At 39.8% G+C, this 22,721-nt stretch overlaps 1 protein-coding gene and 1 pseudogene across 3 annotated transcripts; both read left to right on the forward strand.

Annotated features, from left to right (window-relative positions):
* Window positions 1–632: 632 nt before the first annotated feature.
* LOC124076727 (syncoilin-like) lies at window positions 633–20,631 on the forward strand (annotated as a pseudogene).
* Window positions 19,536–21,773, forward strand: Tceal1 (transcription elongation factor A like 1). 3 transcript variants are annotated; one of them, XM_046420824.2, is made up of 2 exons: window positions 19,536–19,646; window positions 20,701–21,773. In XM_046420824.2, exon 2 carries the CDS (start codon window positions 20,733–20,735, stop codon window positions 21,213–21,215), a length of 483 nt encoding a protein of 160 aa, XP_046276780.1. In that variant the 5' UTR covers window positions 19,536–19,646; window positions 20,701–20,732; the 3' UTR covers window positions 21,216–21,773. The 3 variants fall into 3 exon arrangements, with proteins under 3 accessions (XP_046276780.1, XP_046276778.1, XP_046276779.1); XM_046420822.2 differs by lacking the exon at window positions 19,536–19,646 and adding an exon at window positions 19,714–19,870; XM_046420823.2 differs by lacking the exon at window positions 19,536–19,646 and adding an exon at window positions 19,757–19,964.
* The last annotated feature ends 948 nt before the right edge of the window (window positions 21,774–22,721 follow it).

Raw genomic sequence — 22,721 nt, forward strand, 5'->3', positions numbered from 1 at the left:
CCCAGAACTTCCATATTATTTACAATGTTCAGTTTCCAACCAAAAAAAAAAAATCAGTGATATTTGCAAAGAAATAGGGAAGTATGACGCATATACCAGGAAAAGCAAACAATAGATATTGCCTGACAAAGTGACCAGATGATAGATTTAACAAAAACTTTAAAGTACATATTATACATGTCAAGACATAAAATAGCAATTCTGTTTTAATTGAAACAAGCAGTTTGTTCTGAGCTAAATATGAGTGGCCATTGCCTGGGAATGTAGATTCAAGTTCCCTGAATGATGTGTTCCTAAATGAAAAGAGGTTACATGAATTTTTATAGCGAAAGAACAAAGAAAGTCATAAGTCAATGCATTAGTCAAATACTTGGTGGGGGTGTCACTGGATGGGGTCTGAAGAATTTCCCAAAGGGAAAAAGGAACCTTAACTCAGTGCTGGCAGGTTCTTGACTGATGCTGCAGAAAGGAATTTCAGAATGAGTCAAAAGAAGCACAAATAAAGATTTATTCAGGAAAGCAATCAATAGAGCAGGACATGTACTCAAAGGGAGAGGGTGAGGGTGCTAGAGAGTGAGACATGCTTTTGGGGTCTCAGAGTTCTTTTAAAGGATACTTTGTAAATGGTGAGCATGAGAGGTATGTGGGGTGACATCAGCATAATGAGTTCCATTCTTTTGATCATGGAGCAGAGTGGGTCACAGTGATCTGGTTTTTCTCAGAATCTTTAGGTTGACATTATTTAGTTAATAGCACTTAGACTGTAACATATCATGAGATTCTCTCTCTCTCTCTCTCTCTCTCTCTCTCTCTCTCTTCCTTTTAATCAGTCTAAAATACATTCTGTAAGCTAACAAGGCATATAGGCACCAATTATCTGGACTTACAGTGCTCTAAAACTTATTAGAACTTTTAAGAATTCAGGCTTGGAAGAAAACAGGCCTGAGGAGTGAAGAGAGTTCATGGAGTTTTTAGATTAAAAGCTACAGTCTCTCTTTCCTTCTCTGTCTTCTTTCTACCTATTTTTTCTGCTGTCCTATGTCAGGGCTACAGCAAAGCAGGGAAATCTTTGCTAAAGGTTTCAGACATTATAGCATTTTTAGCTTTGGGGTTGATGGAAGTTTGAGGTCTGCTAAACCTAATCTGAGAGGATTACTTATAGTCATGGGAATATTAGGTCAGATACAAAGGTTAAAAGTAAATGGCTATTTTTCTAAATGGCTTAGGATAGCCCAAGATAACTTTGACTCTCAGTCTACAATGTTCCATCTCTCCAGAAACATGATGTTCTACCCAGCCAGGGTCAAACATTCTGTAGGTACTTTAATAAACTTATGGTTTTTTCAGGGAACTTCAGCTTCATAATATGTTCACAGAACAAAAGGAAACCTCAATGAAGAAGTAGAGGAGGAGGATGTTCAAATACAGAATATTAATAAAAGCAGAAAATCATAAAAACCGAAATTATGGAATTGAACAGTACGATGACTAAAATGAGAAATTCAATAGTAGATTTGAACTGACAAAAGAATTAGTGACTTGAAAGCTAGACTGATAGAGATCATGCAATCTGAACATCCAAGAACAAAAAGCTAAAGAAAAATGTACAGAAACTTGGAGAAATTTGGGACAATATTAAGAACAATATTTGATAAAAGAAATGACTACCAATGGTAACCTGAAGCCAGAGTAAATAAATAAGTAAAGGGATCATGAATCACATATAGTACAGAGGGACCTGGTATTCAATGCAGTTAGTAGGGTGGCAGGGTAGGCACTGGAATAGCAGTGGACAAGCCAGCTATTGATAACACACCTGCTGAGCATGGGATTGTGCAACCATGGCCATCCAGAGCCCTAGCACAGTGAGGACAGTGCTGCCCAGGCCTAGGAAACAAGATCAGAGGACAATTCTCCAGGAGAACTTTGAATCTCTTAATGAGGCCAAGACCTTGAACCTGAAACTACTCAATCTTTGGAGGGAACCATGAACCTAGAAGACATTCTCTGCCTTGTTCCACTGGTGACTTTGAAGAGACATATGTGGAAGAGACTGAGAAGCCAGAGGAGGCACTGTACATTGAAGAGACCAGGCAGCCAAAGGAGGTACTGTACATGAAAGGGCCTGTAGTCCAGGGGAGATGCGGTATGGGAAGAAGACCATGAAACCAGATGCGGTACCATTTGTGGAGCAGTCTGTGGAGCCAGCAAAAAGCCTGAGCCCAGGGCAGATTGTTTGTGAGGGGGAGACTGTTGCAAGGGAGTAGAAATCTTATCCTAAGGAGAGCCACAGAGCAGTACTGAGCCCCAGCACAGAGGAGAACCTGAGCATGGAGGACCTGGAACTGGCAGAGGGCCATTTCTAGCAGCATATGCAAGTATAATACAGCTGGAAGAAGAGAGAGATCAGCCCATCCATAAGCTTATGCTGTTCCATGAATCAGCTCTGCAGGAGGTGCAGCAAGTACATTGGGACATTTTGGCCCCTACAAATGGTGCCCTGTCCAGAGAGAACTGGACAGTTTTGTCAGCTAAGAGAAGATCCTGCAGGTCAAGCAGGGGCTATTAAAAGTTACCAAGGAATGTGTGGCCTAATACTACCAGCAGTAGTGCCATCAGCAGTTTGTGGACTTCTGGGAAGCACTGACTGCATGTGCAGTTCAGTACTTGGGGGACCCAGCCCAGCTCCAGGATGCTTATCAGAAGCAGATGGAGAAGCTGCAACAATTAGAAGCAGCTGCAAGTCAGAGGGACAGGTAATTTCTCCAGAAGAGACTGTGGTTTGAAAATCTTCCAGGCCCTGGAAGAAGTATATGGGCCTCAGCTGCTGTGGCTTCTGGAAAAGAAAGAAAAAAAGTTCCATGAAAAACCAGGCTAAGATCCAGGAGATGAATGCTCTGAGATTCCTGCAAGCGGAGGCCAGGCAGCTCCACCTGCAAAACAGGAACCTTCAGGACTAGATCACACTTGTGAGACAAAAATGAGATGAAGAACTGGGTGCAGTGGCACTTACCTGTAATCTTAGCAACTTGGGAGGCTGAGGTGGGAGGATCACAAGTTGAGATTTGCCATAAGCAATTTAGTTGAGATCTTGTCTCAAAATTAAAATAAATAAATAAATAGGGCTAGGGATGCAGCTCAGTGGTTAAGTGCCCCTGGGTTTAACTCCTGATGAGGGGTGGAGGCACAGGCAGGACAGGGAACAGCTAGAGTAAATGGAAGAATGACAGAGGCAGTTAAGAAGTGGGCTTCAATCCCAGAAACAAAACAAAGAGATGGGACAGCTAAGGATCAGTCTTGCTGAAGAGCTCTCAACTTATAAGGGTTGTTCAGAATGTATGTCTGACAGCCTGGCAACTTGGCAAGACCCTCTCTCACAAATAAAAATTAAAAGGCTGGGTTAGTAGATCAGTGATTGAGGGCTTGCCTAGTGTGCGTGAGTACCTGGGTTATTAGATCCCCAGGATGAAGAAAAGAAAGAGAGAAAGAGAGAGAGGGTGGGGGAAAGAAAGAAAGGAAGGGAAAGGGAAGGGCAATAAAGAGAGTAAGGAAGGTATGAAGGAGGAAAAAAATATCGTCAAATCTGTAATCCAGAAACAACAAAAAAATCACTTCTTGGCAAAAGATCATTAAGTACCCTTTAGGCATACTTTTTCTCAAAAAGACAAGTGAATGCCAGAACTTGGCAAGCAATTCACCCTGTGAAAATTGCAAATACTGACTGACCTGTTTTAAAAGACTGTAGGATTGGCTGGAAGCAGAACAGTCAACTCTCAGCTGGATTCTATTTCTTAGGCTGCTGGTACTAATGTCAATGTACTGAAGAATGGAAAAGTGCCTCCTATCTTCCAGCAGCAACCGTCATTTGCACATTTAGAAAATGATGAATGTATGAACTCATCTTGCATTATTATGAAGAATGTATTTTGCCTTATGATTCAAATCAAAAGCATTTTGGGGGACATAACTGGGGTCAAAATAGCAGTTGATTTTCCTTATACACCTTTAAAGTATGAATTATTTTGCCCCATAAATATTGTTGTTATTGTTTCCAATACCGAGAATTGAACCCTGGGAGCTCTACCACAGAGCTACATCCCCAGCCCTTGTTATTTTAAGACAGGTGTTCACTAAGTTGCTGAGGCTGGCCTTGAATTTATGATCCTCCTGCCTTGGCCTCCTGAATAGCTGGGATTAGAATCACTGCACCAACTGTTAGATTTTAAATGAATCCTCATAGAGTTCTTTTTTTTCTTAAAGGCTATGCAAATTAATGTAGTACATGCTTAAAAATGTGTTGAGGCCAGGCACAGGCCTGTAATCCCAGCAACTCGGGAGGCTGAGGAAGGAGGATTACATGTTCAAGTCCAGCCTGGGCAACTTAAAGAGACCATGTCTCAAAAAATAAATAAATAAATAAACAAAAAGTACTGGGGAGTAGCTCAGTGGTAAAGTGTCCCTGGTTCAACCCCTATTACCACAAAAAAAAGAGTGTCAAGATAAATTTCACTATACTCTAAAACAATTAGTTTTGGAGAAAAGGAACCAGTACAGGTTTGAACATAATGGTTTAAAATTATTCAGATTTTCCCAAAGATCTTAAGTATTTGGGGGTTAGAGTGATCTACTCAATCAAAACAAAAACTGAATGGCTGTAAATAACTGGGCATGTTATCTGGTTATGGCATGTGGTAATAAAAGTTTTCAGAACCTAATATTTCTAACCTCTAAGTGCAGGCCTCAATGAAAAACATAATTAGAGATTCAACTTCTTTTTGAGAAGAGGCTCAGGCACCTTTTATATTTTAAATTATGCCTTAAATTCTTTTCCCCACACCAACTTGGACACTTGAAAGCCTGTAGAGTTCTCTAGGGATAGACTTCAAAAAGATGTCATTTTATCACAGACTTGTATGTGCATCTCTGGTTCAATTTTTTATGTCTTGCACTTTCCATGTGAAGGAGTAAAGCTCTTTTCTATAGATCTGAGTCTATTATATTTAATTCTACTCTTGACAGTCAAAGATGATAGAAAATAACTGTCATCCGAGCAACTCTTCAAAAAGCCAGAGACAGGGGTTTGATGGACATTATATACTAAATAACCCCACCAACATGAAGTTATGTAGAAAAGCAATTTCTTCCATTATAAGCACTTAAGCAGTTAGTCATAGAGAGTGACAAGCATGCTGGTGAAGCAGGTCACCTAAAATGCAGATGGTATCAAACTAGTGGTCAAGGACTAACTCCTTAAAAAAAAACACTTATAAAGGATTAATTTAATTTCAAAAATAAATATAAATTATCAATTTACTCTTCTCAACTTGAAAGTCCACCAGTACTATACTTGTCAGGTAGAAATATATATCTTTACAACTTGGTGATTCCAAATTTAAAAACCAAAGTAGCATTTTACAGCAAGGAAATTAATATATGAAATACACTAGGAAGCAAAAATACATGGGGGAAAGGAGGAACATCCTAGAAAGGCAGGTGTGAAGATTTTAGAGTAGGACTCTATATGACTTGAGTCTCCCCTAATTCCTGAATGAAAATGACATCTCACAGTAAAACAACAACACCAAACAACAACAACAACAACAAAAAAAACCTAAGAACATATTCTTCTGTGTACTTTCCTCTCAAGATCAGGAACAAGGCAAGTATGTCTAATCTCTCTAGTTTTTCTTTTTTATTTTTTTTAACTTTCATCAGTTTTTTTAAAATTCTTTTTAGATATACATGACAGTAGAGTGTATTTTGACATATTGTACATATATGGAGTATAACTTATTCTAATTAGGATCCAATCTTGTGAGTGCACATGCTGTGGAGTTTCACTTGTCATGTATTCATATATGAACATAGAAAATAATCCCTCCACTTCTATTTAACATTGCACTAGAGGTTCTGCCATAGAAAGTTAGGCAAGAAAAAAGGCACCCAGGTCAGAAAGAAAAAAGTAAAACTAACTCTGTCATATTTCAGGCTGCTACACCAAAATATCATAAACTGGGTAGCTTATTAGCTACAGAAATTTATTTCTTATTTGTTTTGTTTTGTTTTGTTTTGGTCCTGGGGATGAAATCCAGAGGTGATTTACCCCTGAGCCACATCCCCAACACTTTTTATTTTTTACTTTGAGACAGGATCTCATAAGTTGCTTAGGGCCTTGCTGCCGCAGTCTGGCTGGGCACAAATCACGAGCCACCACACAGCTTGTAGATTCAAACAGCAACTCTTTATTCCCGAACTCACACCAGCCATCTACAATCACGTTCTGGGGAAATCCACGTTCTCTGCCCAAATCCACCTCCACTGGGCTTCTATCTCCCAAAAAATACTGTCTGAATCCCGTGAGAACTCAAGGGGAACTCAGGCAGCAGGATACGCCCTATTCCCAGCAGGAATAATCTTAAACCTGGAATGCCCTAAACCTGATTATCCTAAACCGGGAACACCCTAATCCGCCCTGGTCCTTGAGCAAGGTCACCTACATGCAATGTCACTGCAAAATGTCCTATTTCCACGAGTCCTTCCACTAAGCAACATGGGGTACGCTGGCAAGGAAATTGTCATACCTACTTGGCTAATGGCTCCCAGCACCTTGCTAAATTGCTGAGGCTGGCTTTGAACTTGCGATCCCCCTGCCTCCATCTTCTGAGTCACTGGGATTACAGGCATGCACAACCACGCCTGGCTCTGACAGATTTTCTTTTCTTTTTTTTTTATTGTTGCTTTTCCTTTGTGTGTGTGTATGTGTGTGTGTGTGTATTTGTTTGTTTGTTTTCGGTCATACCAGGGATTGAACTCAGGGCCTCATGCCCTCTTATCACTAAGATACATCCCCTATAGCCCTTTTTATAATTTTATTTTGAGACAGGATCTTACTAAATTGCCCAGGCTAGCCTTTGACTTGTGATCCTTCAGCTTCAGTCTCCCAAGCACTTGCGATTTCAGGCATGTGCCACCATGCCAAGTTCTTGAGGATGGGAAATTCAAAATAAATATGCTGGCAGATTTGGTGTTTCAATCTCTGGTTTATAAACAGCATCTTTTGTCCTCACGGCAGAAAGGGCAAACAGCTTCCTCAGACTTTACAAGAGGCCTAATTATTATTTTTTAATTGTTGATGAAACATTATTTTATTTATTTTTATTTTTATATGGTGCTAAGAATTGAACCCAGTGCCTCACGCATGTTTGGCAAGTGCACTACCACTGAGCTACAACCCTAGCCCAAGAGGCCGAGTTTTTATAGTGCTCTGCCCTCATGACCTAGTCAGTTCCCAAATATCCCACCTTTTAATTCTATGAGATTGGAGATTAAGTTCAAACTACAAGTTTTGAGGTGACACAAACTTTCATACCATAGCAATGTCTATTCAGGTGACATAATTTTATATAGAAAATTATAAGGAATTCATGAAAAAATATTAAAATTAATAAATGTGGTCAGGAAGGTGGTAGGGTACATAACAACATAAAATCAACTGTAATTCTCTATATTTCCAATGAACAAGCTAAATAATAATGTGTTTGTAATGATAAGAAATGGAAACCCTTATACATCACTGGTGGGAATGTAAAATGGTAGTTCCTCAAAATATTCAACAGAGTTACCAAATGACCCAGCAATTCTACCCTTAGTTGAATATCCAAGAGAAAAAAAATCTACATAAATATTTGTACATGACTATTTATAGCAACATCATTCATAAAAGGCAAAATGTGAAAACAACCCAAAAAATGTCCAGTAATTGATTAATGGATAAAATTGGTACATCCAGATAATAGCATATTATTTGGCCATAAAAACTAGATACTTATATATGCTACAACATGGGTGGACCTTGCTAAACTTATGCTAAGTAAAATAAGCTAATCATAAAAGACCATATGTCACATGATTCAATTTATATGAAATGTAGAGAATAACCAATTACATGGAGGCAGGAAGTAGATTGGTGGCTGGCTAGGATTGAGGAGGATTAGGGAAAGGGAATCATAAATAAAGGGTATGATATATTGGGGGGTGATGAAAAAGTTCTAAAATTGACTTTGATATCATTACATGTATCTGTGAAGATATTAAAGCCACTGAATTGCACTCCAATGAATGAACTGAATATTATATGAACAATATTGTAATAAAGCTGTTTTTAAGCTGGGTGTAATGGTGCATATCTGTAATTCTAGTGACTCAGGGGGCTGCAGTAGGAGGATCTCAAGTTAAAATCCAGCCTCAGATGTTTAGCGAGACCCTGTCTCAAAACAAAAAAATAATAAAAAAAAAGGTCTGGAGATATAGTTCATTGGTTAAGTGCCCCTGAGTTCAATCTCCAGTGCAAAAAAAGAAAAAAAAAAAGAAGCTGTTTAAAAAAAATAAGAATGGAGCTAAGGGCTAAGCTCAGTGCATAAATGAGTATTGAATTCTATCAAGTTTTTTAATGTATCTGTTGTGATTCTTATATTTTTCAATGAACAAGCTAAATGTGTTGGTGATGATAAGAAATGGAAACCCTAGCCAGCCACCAATCTACTTCCTGCCTCCATGGAATTGGTTATTCTCTACATTTCATATAAATGGAATCATTTTTATGATTAGCTTATTTCACTTAAATTTAGCAAGGTCCACCCATGTTGTAACATATATAAGTATCTAGTTTTTATGGCCAAATAATATTTTATTATCTGGATGCACCTCATTTTATTCATTAATCAATATATTTCCCAGCATGCATATAATCCTGGGTTTGATCCCCAGAACCACCCTTCCACCAAAAAAAAAAAAAAAAAAAAAAAAAAAGAAAGGAAGGAAGGAAGGGAAGGAGGGAGGGAAGAAGGAAGGAAGAAAGAAAGAGGGCTATTATTTTTATAGATCCCCCAACATTTAACATTTAAAGGGTAGTATGGGAGGGCTATGAATTCAACCCAGTGGCAGAACTCTTGCCTAGCATGCATAAGGCCCTGGGTTGAATCCCCAGCACCACACACACACACACACAAAATTTAATTAAAAATAAAGGATAGAGTGGGAATATGAGGAACAACTTCAAGCCAACAAACTTTATTACATAGAAAAAATGGTCAAATTCCTTGAAAGACACAAATTACCAAACTCACTCAAAATATAAATGGAAAACCTGAACATAACAGTGGTGTTTAGGGCTGGGGCTGTAGCTCAGTGGTAGAGTGCCTGCCTAGCACGTGTGAGGCACTGGATTCAATCCTCAACACCACATAAAAATAAATAAATAAAATAAAGATATTGTGTCCATAAAAAAGAATTAAAAAGTGGTATTTAGAAAATTAAAACCCTCATTCATAAACTATCTAATTTCCATCACATAAACCACAGCCAATTCCAAATTGTAAATGTGTCATCACTGAATGTGGATTTAGTAAGAGATGGTAACAATCAGATCTCATTGGCTGATCCATGCCAGCTCCAGCAACCACTCACTATATCTATAAAAGAAAACGAGTTATTAAAAAAAAAAAAAAAAAAAAAAAAAACTTCTACGAGAAATTCAGGCTTAAATAAATATCTTCACTAGTGAATTATATCTAATACTTAAGGTTAAAATAATACAAGTTTTAAACAAATTCTTTGAGAAAGTAGAGGAAGAGATCTTCTCTATATACAGTAAGGCTTAATTATTCTGATATTAATACAAAAACATTACAAAAAAACTACAGACTTCATGAATACAGATTCAAAAATTATTATTTTTATTCATCATGTGTGTTGTACTGGGGATTGAACTCAGAGCCTCATGTATGTGCTCTACCAATGAGCTTTATCCCCAGTCTCTCAGAGGCAAAAATCCTTAACAAAATTTTGGGAAATGTAATTCAGCAATATATTAAAAGTATATAAATTTATTATGACCTAGTAAAGAATTACTACAGGAATGCAAAATTGGTTGAGTATTTGAAAGTCAATATAATTCAACTATTAACATAATAAAGGAGAAAAATGTAAGTATCACAACAGATACATTAAAAAACTTGATAAAAGTCAATACTCATTTATGATCAAATTTTTCAGGAGGCTGGGTTATAAAAGGTTTTATACACAGCATTGAAAAAAAACTCTCAGGAAATTATGAATAGAAAGGAATTTCCTTAACCTGAAAAAGGGCATCTATGAAAAACTGAAGCTGATATCATACTTAATAGTGAAAGACATAATATTTTCTTTTTATGACTGAGGGTCATGCAAGAATGTCTACTCTCACTACTGCTATTCAAAAATGAAGCTCAGTGTGGTGGCACACACCTATAATTCCAAGCTACTAAGGAGGTTGAGGCAGGAGGATTGTAAGTTTGAGGCCAGCCTTGGCAACTTAGTGAGACCCTGTACCAGAATAAAATTTAAAAAGGGATGGGGATGTAGTTCAGAGTTAGACCACTTCCCTAGCATGCATGAGCCCCTATATTCAATCCATATCACCCCACCCCACACACAAAAAAAAAAGAAAAAAGAAAAACATACTGGTAAGTCTAGTGAGTGTAATAAGACAAGGATAAAAAGTCATGTAGATGGGAATGGAAGATATAACACTATTTGCAAGAGAATCATGAGCATGTACATAGAATTCCCTACAGATCTATTAAAAACTTATTAGAACTACTAAGTGAATTTAGCATTAGCTCAGGCTAAAGGGGCAATATACAAAACCAACTCTATCTTTTACATACTATAAATAAATTTGAAGATGAAAAACTTGAAATGCTTAAGCAAAGGCACCCAAAGCATGAAATAATTAGGATTAAGTTTTATGAAATAAGTGAAAATGTATATGCTGAAATATATAACACATAATTGAAAGTAATTATGGAAGGCCAAAATAAATGAAGAAGTATACCATGTTCGTGTATCAGAATACTCAATATTGCCAAATTGGCAATTTTCCCCAGACTGATCTGTATATATTAGAGTAATTCCAATTAAGATCCCAGCAGGCTTGTGTGTGTGTGTGTGTGAACATGTGTAAATCTACAATCTGGTTATAAAATTTATAAGGGCATGCACATATTGTGTGTCTGCTATTCCTGCTGCCCAATTTGCTTATGGTATTTCTGATGCCCCATGAGCACAGAATTCCAGTGATCCTGTGATGCATGAGAGTTCAGCAAGAATCATATCAAATAAAAGGTAAGCAGGCTACATCTATGACAAAGGATCAGGGTTTGGGTGCTGAAAGCCAAGATACACCATCCTTTTGTACCCATTTAGAATTTAATTAAACAAAATTACATTCTAAGAAACAGGAACAACCACGATACCCAATGATGTCTTTTCTTCACATGTTTCTCCTCTCTATTCACTAAACACCTATATTGAAAATGATGACAAATAAAGGAAATATGAAGAAATCCATAAGTCTTTTCCTTTCATTCCTTCCTTACTCATGAGCAAGAGGAAAGTGGAGAGTGTTTGCAGAATGTGTTCATGTGCGCACATCAAGAAGTGAAATGAAAACTGCTAGTTGGTTTGGGCAGTGATTCCACTGTTCTAATAAGAAGTAAATACAGCCAGTGTGGTGATACTCAACTATAATTGCAGCTGCTCTTGCAGGCTGAGGTAGGAGGTTTGCAAGTTCAAGGCCAGCCTGAGCACCTCAGTAAGACCCTGTCTCCAAATAAAATCTAAAAATGGACTAGGTGTGTAGTTAAGTAGTAGAGTACTTGCCTAGCATGTGCTAAATCCTGGGTTTGATCACCAGTACCACCAAAAAAAAAAAAAAAAGAAAAGAAATATATATGCAATCTACAAAATATGACATGTGTTATTCTGGTGATTCTCAATGCAAGTCAAAGGCTCTTATCTTTGTGTATGAGTGTGTATGTGTAAGTTTTAGTCAGTTTTTTTTTTGCCACTATGACTAAAAGGCCTGACCAGCACAATTGTAGAGGAGGAAGAGTTTATTTGAGGGCTCATGGTTTCAGAGGTCTTAGTCCATAGAAGGCCTGCTCCATTCCTTGAGGCTCAAAGTGAGGCAGAACATCATGGCAGAAGACTGTGGTGGAGAGAAGCAATGCACATGATAATCAGGAAGTAGAGAGAGAGAAAAACTCTGCTCTCCAGATACAAAATATATATACCCCAAAGCCATGCCCTCAATTTTCACCTCCTGCAGCCACACCCTACCAATTTAGTTATCATTAAATTAACTCCTATCAGGAGAGGGAATTTACTCACTGATTGGGTTAAGACTCTTACAACCCAATCATTTCTCTTCTGATCCTTCTTGCATTGTCTCACACAGGAGCTTTTTGGAGACACCTCACATTCAAACCATAACAGTGTGTGTGTATGTGTTTCTGGAGATCAAATGAACCTATAGTCTCACACATGCTAGGCAAGTGCTCTACTACTGGGCTACACCCTCAGCCCCTATATATCCATTTAAAACTGTCTTTTGTACAATAGAATATTGGGCTGTATAATTCATGCTGATAAGTTAAACTTTTTTTACTTTATTTACAATGTCATTATATGATAGGTAAAAACATAATGTTAAGGTCGAGATCAATAGTCATGCTGGGCACAGTGATGCACACCTGTAATCCCAAAGTCTTGGGAAGCTGAGACAGGAGGATCGCGAGTTCAAAGCCAGCCTCAGCAATGGCAAGGCCCTAAGCAACTCAGTGAGACCCTGTCTTTAAATAAAATACAAAATAGGACTGGGGATGTGGCTCAGTGGTTGAGTGCCCCTGAGTTCAATCACTGGTACCAAAAAAAAAAGAAATCAATAGTCATCAATTACAATGAGGGCAGGTAGCCTTGATATATTGTGATGAAACAGCATTTTACCTCATTAATCTACTTCTCAAAATCCATAACTCCAGTCTAACCATGATAAAATAAATACTAGAAAAATTCCAATACAAGGACAATCTACAAAATATCTGAGTAGTACTCCAAATATTCAAGGTCACCCCAAACAAAATCTGAGAAACTGTCACAGCCAAAAGAAATCTGTGGAGACGGCAAATAAAAGAATTATGGTATTCTAGATTGGATTCGGGAAGGAAAAAGTACATTTATAAAGCAGAGAAAATTTAAATAAAGTATGGAGTTTAGTTGGTGTTAATGTATCAATATTGGTCCATGAATTATAGAAAAATGCACCATAATATTGTAAGATGCTAATAAGAGGCCAAATGGGCTATAAATTAAAATTTATAAATTATAAAATTTATAAATTTACAATAATTCTAAAAAAGAAGGCTCTTTTAAAAGGAAATATAAATGCATATCAAAAAAACAGACCAGAGGAAAAAAGTACCTTTAATGAATTTCCCCCATATTTTTCGAACAAGGGGACTTTCATTGTCATTTTAAATTGGCCCCCACAAATTAGGTAGCCAGTCCTGCCTCTGTCCCAGTGTTTTCTTCTCAGGTCTCAGGCTGGGGTAGTTCTGGGTGTTTGTTAGAGTCCCTAAGGTGATGAGTAAACTGTCAATTGGAGCCCAGCCAGGCAGGCCAGCATAGGGTAAGTTCTGTGCTCTGAACTTGTCTGGATTCCAGGACAGGCAGAAGCAGCAGCTACAGTCTGGAGGAGGTCCCCACACAGGCCAAATAATGTTTCTAAGGGAAGCCTCTCCTCAGCATTGTGGACAGCGTGGAGTCCATAGGACCCTAGAGCTGGAAGGGACCTCACTCATGATTCTAGTACAGTCCTATCTACCTTTTAGGGATAAAAAAAGTCATAAAATGAGGCAAGAAGAAGGTTAGAAGATTCCCAAGTGTCCAGAGCCACAACGGATGAATGACAGCAGGAGTCCCACCCAGCACCCAGCTGCTACTGTCTGCCTTCAGCCCAGGTCTGGACCTGCCTTCTCTGTCCCTGTGTGTTTCTAGCAGACTCAGCTGCTAGCCCACCTTTTCTCAGGGCCCCTTCCTTGCTTCTCTGAGCACATACATGTGTGGGCTCAGGGGGTGCTTGTGAGTGCACTGGTGTCTCTAGGCCCCTGTTAGGATGAGGCCAGAAGCAGAAAAGAGAAGGCTCTTGTCATTGCATTTTCCCACCTGGAGATTTCCCCTGGGGCAGAGCTGGGGGAGGAAAGCAGGAGAGCCACAGGCTGGACAGGGCCTGCTGCAGTCAACAGCTGCAAGTCTGAGAGCAAGGACTGCCATTAGTGCCATTAGGAAAGAATGCAGAGGAGGCAGCAGCAGGGGGCACCCTGAGCTGGGGAGGGCAGAGCTTCTCACAGGCCCTGCCAAGTGAAATGATAGGGACTCAGAGGGAGGGAGTCTCTGTTCCTGCCACAGAAGTGCAGCCCCACCAGGAATGGGAATCCCTGGGCCAGAAACTCATGAACCAGAAACCCGTCCTGGGCTTCCTCAAATTCCCCAGAGGAGGGCACAGCCCTGGAGACTGTTGTCATGGCAGCAGCTGGCCAGGCTGACTGCCTTCCTCCTTTCTGCATGGCTGCTCTGTCTGCCTTCAGATACTTCCAACTCCTGCTTCCTGAAAATTTCTGTGCTGCCCATCCTGGCTGTACATAAATGTGGCTGGAACCCACTGCTCAGTTTTACAGAGTGGTTAAAAGCACAACCTCTCATGTCACACTGCTGTGTTGTTGTTGTAGTAGTTCTGGGGATGGAACCCAGGGCTTCATGCATGCTAGGCAAATGCTCTGCCACTTGGGCTATGTTCCCAGGCCCTGCTTAGGTTTTATTTTTATTTTTTATTCTTCCGTACTGAGGATTGAACCCAGGGCCTCTCATGTGCTAGGCAAGTACTCTATCAATGAGCTACGCCCCCAGTCCTTTTTAAAATTTTGTTTTGAGACAGGGTCTCAATAAGTTGTCCAGGATAGAGTCAAACTTTTCAGTCTTCCTGGAATTACAGGAATGCACCATTGCATTGGCTCCTGCCCAGGTCGTTTTTTTAAAAATCATTGGTGCACTATACTTAACAAAAGTGGGATCCATTATGCCATATTCATACATGTACATAACACAATTTAATCATTCTCATTCCCCAGTACCTTCCCTTTTCTTTCTCTCTTCCTCCTCCTGATCCGCTTGCTCTACTCTATTGATTTCCCTTCTATTATTATTATTCTAATTGCTGCATTAATGTGGAGTTCATTGTAGTATATTTGTACATACACATAGCATAATTTGGAAGATTTTATTACTCAGTACTTCCCTATTCCTGCCTAGGTTTTATTTATTTATTCATTTCTTTTCTATTGCTACTGGGGATTGAATCCATGGGTATTCACTCACTGAACTAAATCCCCAGCCCCTTTTAAATTTTATTTTGAGACGGGGTCTTGCTAAATTGTCCAGACTGGGCTTGAAATTGTGATTCACCTAGCTCAGCTTGTGGATTTGCTGGGATTACAGGTATGTGCCACCAGGCCAGGCAACCTGCCTTGGGTTTTAAATCCCATCTCTGCTACTACATTTCCATGGGAACAATTTGTAACCTCCCAGAGTTTACTGTTGTTTTTTTGTTTGTTTGTTTGTTTTTGAGAAAAAGAAATAGAAGTTTTATTGCTTTGTTAGCAAAGGAGAAACAATGGGGACTCCTGTCCCAAAGGCTGTGATTCTCTCTTACATTTTAAATGGGTTCCTTAGGCTTAAACCTTTGCTAATGATAGTAAACCAAGCAATATACCCTCCTAGTACCCCAAGTCATCAGTATCAAATCAAATTCATCAGAAGGATTGTTTTTCAGCCCTCTGCTTGCACCCAAACTCTACACAAACAAGTGGTGGAGCTTTCCTTTGTTACAAATGATTGTCACTTCAGCAGAACCACCTTCACCTTATTCCTTTTTTGAGAGCCCTTTCTCTCAAGGGGACCTCAAATCAGCTACTGCTGGGCAGAGACTTAGAGCCTATATGGAGAGTCTATCTTCATTCCTCTTTTCTTCCTTCTACTTCCTCACAATTTTCTTATATACCTCATCCCCATATTTACCAAATTAGCATCAAAGGCTAATTTAAGATGGTTTGAAGGTTTTCAGGGACAATTTTGTCTTCTATCAGGAGCACCAGAAAAAAAGTGATCCCACCTTGAGAAGTCTCACTGAGATGACAGGAGGTGAACAAGCCAGAAAGGACAAATTCAGGGCTGCCACACACATTATGAAAAAGGATTTTTTAAATTTGGAGTCAGAATTCTGTTGAGATTTTCCCTAGATATTTCCTGAGCTTGCTGACTTTATTATTCTGTTTAGTACTAATGGTATACCTTAAATTACTACTTTGTAGCTAATATACTGAATGAGAGTCTGGATGCAAACAATGAGGTAGTGAATCTAACAAGATAATATTTAGCCCAAAAAACAGAAGCTTCTGTATTTTGATTAAGATTAAAATGGTTTACAAAAAAGCATTAGTAGCTGGATACATGAAACACATTGAGGGGTTATCAACTGACTGCAACTTAAACTAGATTCAACTTTGTGATATGGCATTCCCAAAATCTACTACAAATTTAGGATTCATCTGTATATGTATGGTACCTATTCTAGAATGATATGGGTGATAAAAATCACTGAATTCTACATTAGGCAGAATATGTTTTGTTGCTTTGGTACCAGGGATTGAACCCAGGATGGCTTAACCACTGAGCCACATCCCCACCCCTTTTTATTTTTTATTTCGAGATAGGGTCTTGCTATTTTGCTTAGAGCCTCGCTAAGTTGCTGAGGCTGGCTTTGAACTTGCAATCCTCCTGCCTCAGCCTTCCAAGTCGCTAGGATAGTCCTATGATGTGCCACCATGCCCAGTTTAGGCAGAATATGTGGTATTTTCCAAGACATTTACAGGTTCAGGAACATGTAGAATGGTGAGTGAGCTTGAAAATTGTCATATCTGAAATAGCCTAAGTAACTGGAGAAAAATGTCTTGGTAGGAGCATATATATTAAGAATTACTTGAGGGGCTGGAGTTGTAGCTCAGTGGTAGAACACTTGCCTAGCACTGGGTTTGATCCTCAGCACCACATAAAAATAAATAAAATAAAGGTATTGTATCCACTTAAAAAAAAGGAATTACATGAGGTAGCATATGGAAAATAGCTCTAGGGCTGGGGATATAGCTCAGTGGTATATTGCCTAGAATGCATGAAGTCATGGGTTCAATCTCCAGTACTTAAAAAAAAAAAGCTTTATTACTATTGTTACCAAACCCAAGTAAATCTTGCTGGGTATGGTGGAGCACACATGTATTCCCAGCTACTTGGGAAGCAGGAGGATCACAAATTCAAGGCCAGCCTCAGCAAGTTAAAGAGACCCTGTCTCAAAATGAAAAAAAAAAAAAAAAAGAAAAGAAAAGGGTTGGGGATGTAGCTCAGTGGTAGAACTCTCCTGGGTTCAACCACAGTACTATTAAAACAAAACAAAACAAAACACAAACCTTAACTCAGTCTAGGTTTCAAGCTCCTTCTACTAGGCAGCGGGAAGGGAAGGAGGACTTATGTGGAGAGAGGACTGATGACTGGAGTCTTTTGTGGCATCACTCAGGTGGTCTGAAATAGGACATTATGAAAACTGGTGGTTGGTATGTAAGTCCAGGGTCATAATGCCCCATGAGCCTTGAAAATATTTCAGTTATCTTTGTCTTGTGATCCTCTATTTGACAAGGAAAAAAGAGATTTGGGGGGTTTTGATGCACCAATTTGCACTGCCAGTTCTGGACTAATATGTCTATGTGCAGAATTAGGCAGAAATCTGACTCAAAGGTTAGGGTAGCAAAGGAGACAGATGCAATATGAAGGCAAAGATGCCAATCTTTTTCATCTTATTTTAGTCACCCACTGGACACCTGCAGGTCCAAGCGAAGAGTCAGTGCTTTCAGCAAAAGTGACCTTTAAGTCCCTGAAGAGTAACCTAGGCAACTATTATCATCATCACCCACATGTCAGAGGTGTTATCTACAGCAAAGCTAGTAGGAGGCTAATAATATATTGCTCATCTTCATGACCTCCAAAAATTAATCATTTTAAAAATCAACTAGAAACAAGTGAAGCTAGAGGGTTTATTGAGGTTTTTCTTTGGCTACAATATTTATAATAAAAGAATAGTAATTAATAGTATTGTTAGTGCTTTTTCACAGTATTATTTACTCTTCCCATTATTATACTTAATCTATATACAGCACTTTCTATGTGCTAGGCAATATTCCAGATCCTGCACATATACTGACTCACTGACTCATGTACTCTACTTACCAATCCAATGGGATAGGTACTACTATTGAGAAGCCAATCCTTGGCAAAAGAATAAAGACAAACTGGATGCAGTGGCACATGCGTGTAATCCCAGTGGCTCTGGAGTCTGAAACAGGATAATCACAAGTTCAAAGCCAGCCTCAGAATCTTAGCAAGGCCTTAAGCAACACAGTGAGACCCTGTCTCTAAACAAAATATTAAAAAATGGGCTGGGGATGTGGTTCAGTGGTTAAGTACCCCTGGGTTCAATCTGTGGCACTGAAACTTTTTTTAAAAAAGAAGTAGAGTGAAACTTTGTTTTAAAGACACATATCACAGAAAAACAGAAAATTAAAACAATTATGGAAAAGATATAAAGGCAAACTATTATCATTTCCAATTTTTGTCCCTAGCCCTTTTTTATATATATTTCATTTTGAGCCAGGGTCTCACTGTGCTGCTTAGGGCCTTGATAAATTGCAGAGCCTAGCTTTAAATTCATGATTCTCCTGCCTCAGCTATCAATGGACTTTTTCATTTTATTTATTTATATGCAGTGTTGAGAATTGAACCCAGTGCCTCAAACATGCTAGGCAAGTGCTCTGCCACTGAGCCACAACCCCAGCCCTAGCATGGTTTATTATTGACTGTCTTCTCTGTTGCATCTAAATTTTGGGGTCCAGCAATTCCAGGAATCAAAGTATTTGTTGATTTAATGAATTAATATAAACTTTCTCAACTAGAAGCACCAATAACTGGCTGACTAAGGATTTAAGAGTCCCAGTAAAATCTATTTTTTTCTGTTATGAATAGTAATAATTTAGATATACATATAAACTATTTATTGTGCCTATGTGTACATACATGTATCTAGATAGATAGATCTGCATGTGTGTATGTATATATGTGTGTATATAGAGAGAGGGGGAAGAGAAAAATGCCATGCTATCCATCAAGAACTCTCCCATTTCAAATAATTAATAAATACATTTTCTGGATTATTTGTACTTAGGTGGACAAATGTATATTTTGATTTATGAAAACCAAGTACTGAATCTTTTTAGAAGTGTAGAACTGAATGATTATCAATTTATATTGGAGCTTTTCTTTGTGATATAGGTCTGGGGCCTCAAAACACACACACACAAAATAGTGATGCCAAAGAAATATGAAAGTTTGCCTTCCATGAAAGTGAGAAGAAATGAAAACATGCTGATGGAGCCTAAATGAACATGACACCGTTATAGATGTGGATTAAACTTGAGAGTGTTGTGGTGATTCGTGAAAGTCAAATTGCATTGCAGGATCTGAAGAGAAGGGGAAATCAGAGGCTTTAGTGGCTGAGGAAGGGACGGTAGTGGGAGAGAGGTAAGCAGCAGGCAGGAAGAGACAATAACCACCGAGACCTGATGCTAATCGTCTCTGGTAACCAGGGAACAGACAAATATAAACAAAGAAAGGTGAGTGACAATGCCTGGTGTGTCTGGGGTCAGGAGATTCTGGCAGGTTGCTGCGAACAGTCGCCGGTCAAAGTGGTAACTGGGGATCTGAGCTCGGCAGTGACGCGCGGCCCTCACGTGACCAGGAGCCTATGTCTGCCCAAGTCCCTCTCGTCCTGGTCCTTTTTGCCTGTCCAGACACCATCTCCCTATTACCCTTTGGTCGAGAGGGAAAGCAGAAGGAAGTAAGTTCCCTCGATCCTCTGAAATCGGTGTGAGTGTTGGTGCTGCCTTGTAATCCCTGGGAACAGATCCGGATGGCTGAGTCCAGGCCTTTCGGTAGGCTCCAGCCCCGCCCTCCACCCCGCGCCCACAATTTTGTTAAAGAAAATGGTGGTCTTGGGGTTTCGGGGAAGAGGTGGGTGAAGCCCTCCTCCCGGGAGGGAGGTGAAAACACTTGGAAACAATTTCTAAGTAACCCTCGCTTCCACTTCCCGCCTGAAAAGAAATGACCAGCTTTGCTGGGTGGAGAAGTGGGGACATAGAGGACAAAGCTTGATGTAGGGTCTGAGTAGGGAAGCGAACCCCAAGGGGGTTGGCATGGGGCCGGCAGCTGAAACTGGGGGTGTGCGTCAGTCAATTCGCCCTCCTCTCTCCCCGCCCTCTACCCTGTCCGGCGTCTGTCTGCAGTCTCAGCGGGGCACCTTGAGGAGGGGACGACTTAGGGGTGCACGGATGTGAGAGGTCCAGGTGGGGGAAGGGGTGGGCAGCGACCCAGGATAGGGGTGCAAGGGAGGATGCCGAAAGGAACGGAGTCTGCAGGGCCCCCACTGCCCCGCCCCTGTCACAGTGGGAGAAGCCTGTGGCAAGGCCTGCTGGGAAAATGGTGGGCTTTCGGGAAGGAGGGGGCAACCAAGAAAGCGACTTGGTGACGAGAGCCCGAGAGCCTCTAAGTAAACGCAGGTTTAAGGACTTGGGCCACGAATCAGGGCAAAGCAGCTATTAGTACCCATGGCCAGGGTGTTGGTACAGCTGCCAAGTATTGTGAGTCGACTGCCTTTTCTTGTCTCTTAAGAATAACTGTGCTTGAAGAAGAAAAATCTCAACATGGAAAAATCATGTAGAGAAAACGAAGAACAGCCACAGAACTCGCCAAAGGTCGATGAGGAGCGGTCTCCGGAGGAGCAGCTTCCTGACAACCAGTGTTCCGAGGACGAGCAGTCCTCTGAGGATTGCTCCTCTGAGGAGGAGTTCTTTCCCGAGGAACTCCTGCCTGAGCTCCTGCCTGAGATGCTGCTGTGTGAGGAGCGCCCTCCGCGGGAGCGCCTCTCCCGGAAGGACCTGCTGGCGGAGCGCCCTCCCATGGAGCAGCCTCCTTGTGGAGTGGGCAAACATAAGCTCGAAGAGGGAAGTTTCAAAGAAAGGCTGGCCCGTTCTCGCCCGCAGTTTAGAGGGGACATCCATGGCAGAAATTTAAGTAATGAGGAGATGATACAGGCAGCAGATGAAATGGAAGAGATGAAAAGAGTAAGAAATAAACTCATGATAATGCACTGGAAGGCAAAACGGAGCCGTCCTTATCCTATTTAATGTGTTTGGCCTTTAGTGCAGTTTTGTCTCATAACAGTATTGCCACATGGACTTTCTGTTTGCGTTCTTTTATGGCTTTTTTTCCCTCGTCTTCATTTTATCTTTGTATGCAGTTTATTTTACATGTCTGGCTTGTAACTGGCATAAAATTGGCTCTTTTGCCTCCTAAAATCTGATTCCCACCCATTTGCATGGAAAGATGTACATTATATATTGTGAAGTGGAAAAAAAGCAATTTTCAAAAGGTATATATAGTATCCTGTTTTTGTAAAAAAAAACCGCGTATATTTATATATTAATATGCAAAGAAAAAACTAAAAGTATATACTTAAAAGGCTTAACAATGGCTATCTAAGCAGTATAGTAGGTGATTTTTATCTTTTTAATTTTTGCTTTATCTGAAATTCCCATTTTCCCAGAAAAAATTCTACTGTTGCAAAAGAAACAATGTAATGAAAAAATGCAAAGCAATTTTGTAAAAAATAAAACAAAACCCTGTTAATCAGCTTATAAAGACAATGTGACCCTTAATAAATATTTGTCAGAACTTAAAGAAAAGTGATTCATGTTTCTTCTGAATCTCTCAGGCGGGATTATAAATCAGGTATTTACTAATAGCTAAGAGTCTTATTTTCACATATGAATAAGAATACGACCTGCCTTACAGTGCTGCTGTGGGACAAAATGAGATAAAGATTGTGTGAACTGTGTTCTTTTCTTTCGTCACCTACACTACAGGATCCCAACTACTATAGATTCTCTTCAAACACAGGATAGTATTAAAAGGAGGTTTCATTCATGCTCACAAATTCCTGTGATATTCCAGGTGAGTGGCACATTCTGTTCCTATCCTACTGTACTCTCAGACACTGCCATACTTACGAGGTAAAGCTGCTCCTTCTTGTAGGTCCTGCTCCTGCCACCAGCCCCCATGCTGCTAATGTCCTTAAAGTACACCACCTTAGTGATTGCTTTGCAGTCCCTGGTGAGCCAAAGCTGCACTTTGACTCCTATAGGTATAGGCAGAATTCCCCTCTTCCAGCTGGGATATTACACTTACCCAATATATACCATCCCAAATGCTGCTTAGACCTTGATGTTTTAAAAGAATGCTTAGCAAGGTTGGTGCATGCCTCTAATCCCAGCATCTCAGGAGGCTGAGACAGGAGGATTGCAAGTTCAACAGCAACCTCACCAACTTTGTGAGACTCTCAGTAACTTAGCAAGATCTCTAATAATAATAATAATAATAATAATAATAATAATAATAAAGGACTGGGGATGTAGCTGAGTGGTAAAGCACCCTGGGTTCAATGCCCAGTATGTGCCCAGGGGGAAGAATTCTTAACAAAATAATCCTGTCCATTTTTTCCTCTTAAAGACTCCATTTTCTTCCCTGGACTCAAACAAGAGTCCCCTTGGGGCCTGGGTTAGGACAAATTTGTGAGAAAGACACTATTATATGAACTCAGAATTAACCCTCCCTCCCAAATACAAGAATAATTA

Source organism: Marmota monax, unplaced genomic scaffold (assembly GCF_021218885.2).
Source record: "Marmota monax isolate L192 unplaced genomic scaffold, Marmota_monax_Labrador192_F-V1.1 WCK01_AAM20220418_F8-fsc00050, whole genome shotgun sequence".
In the NCBI taxonomy this organism is placed as follows: Eukaryota; Metazoa; Chordata; class Mammalia; order Rodentia; family Sciuridae; genus Marmota; species Marmota monax.

Coding starts and splice junctions, on each gene's coding strand:
- Tceal1 (XM_046420824.2), top strand. CDS start 20,733: ATGGAAAAATCATGTAGAGAAAACGAAGAACAGCCACAGAACTCGCCA.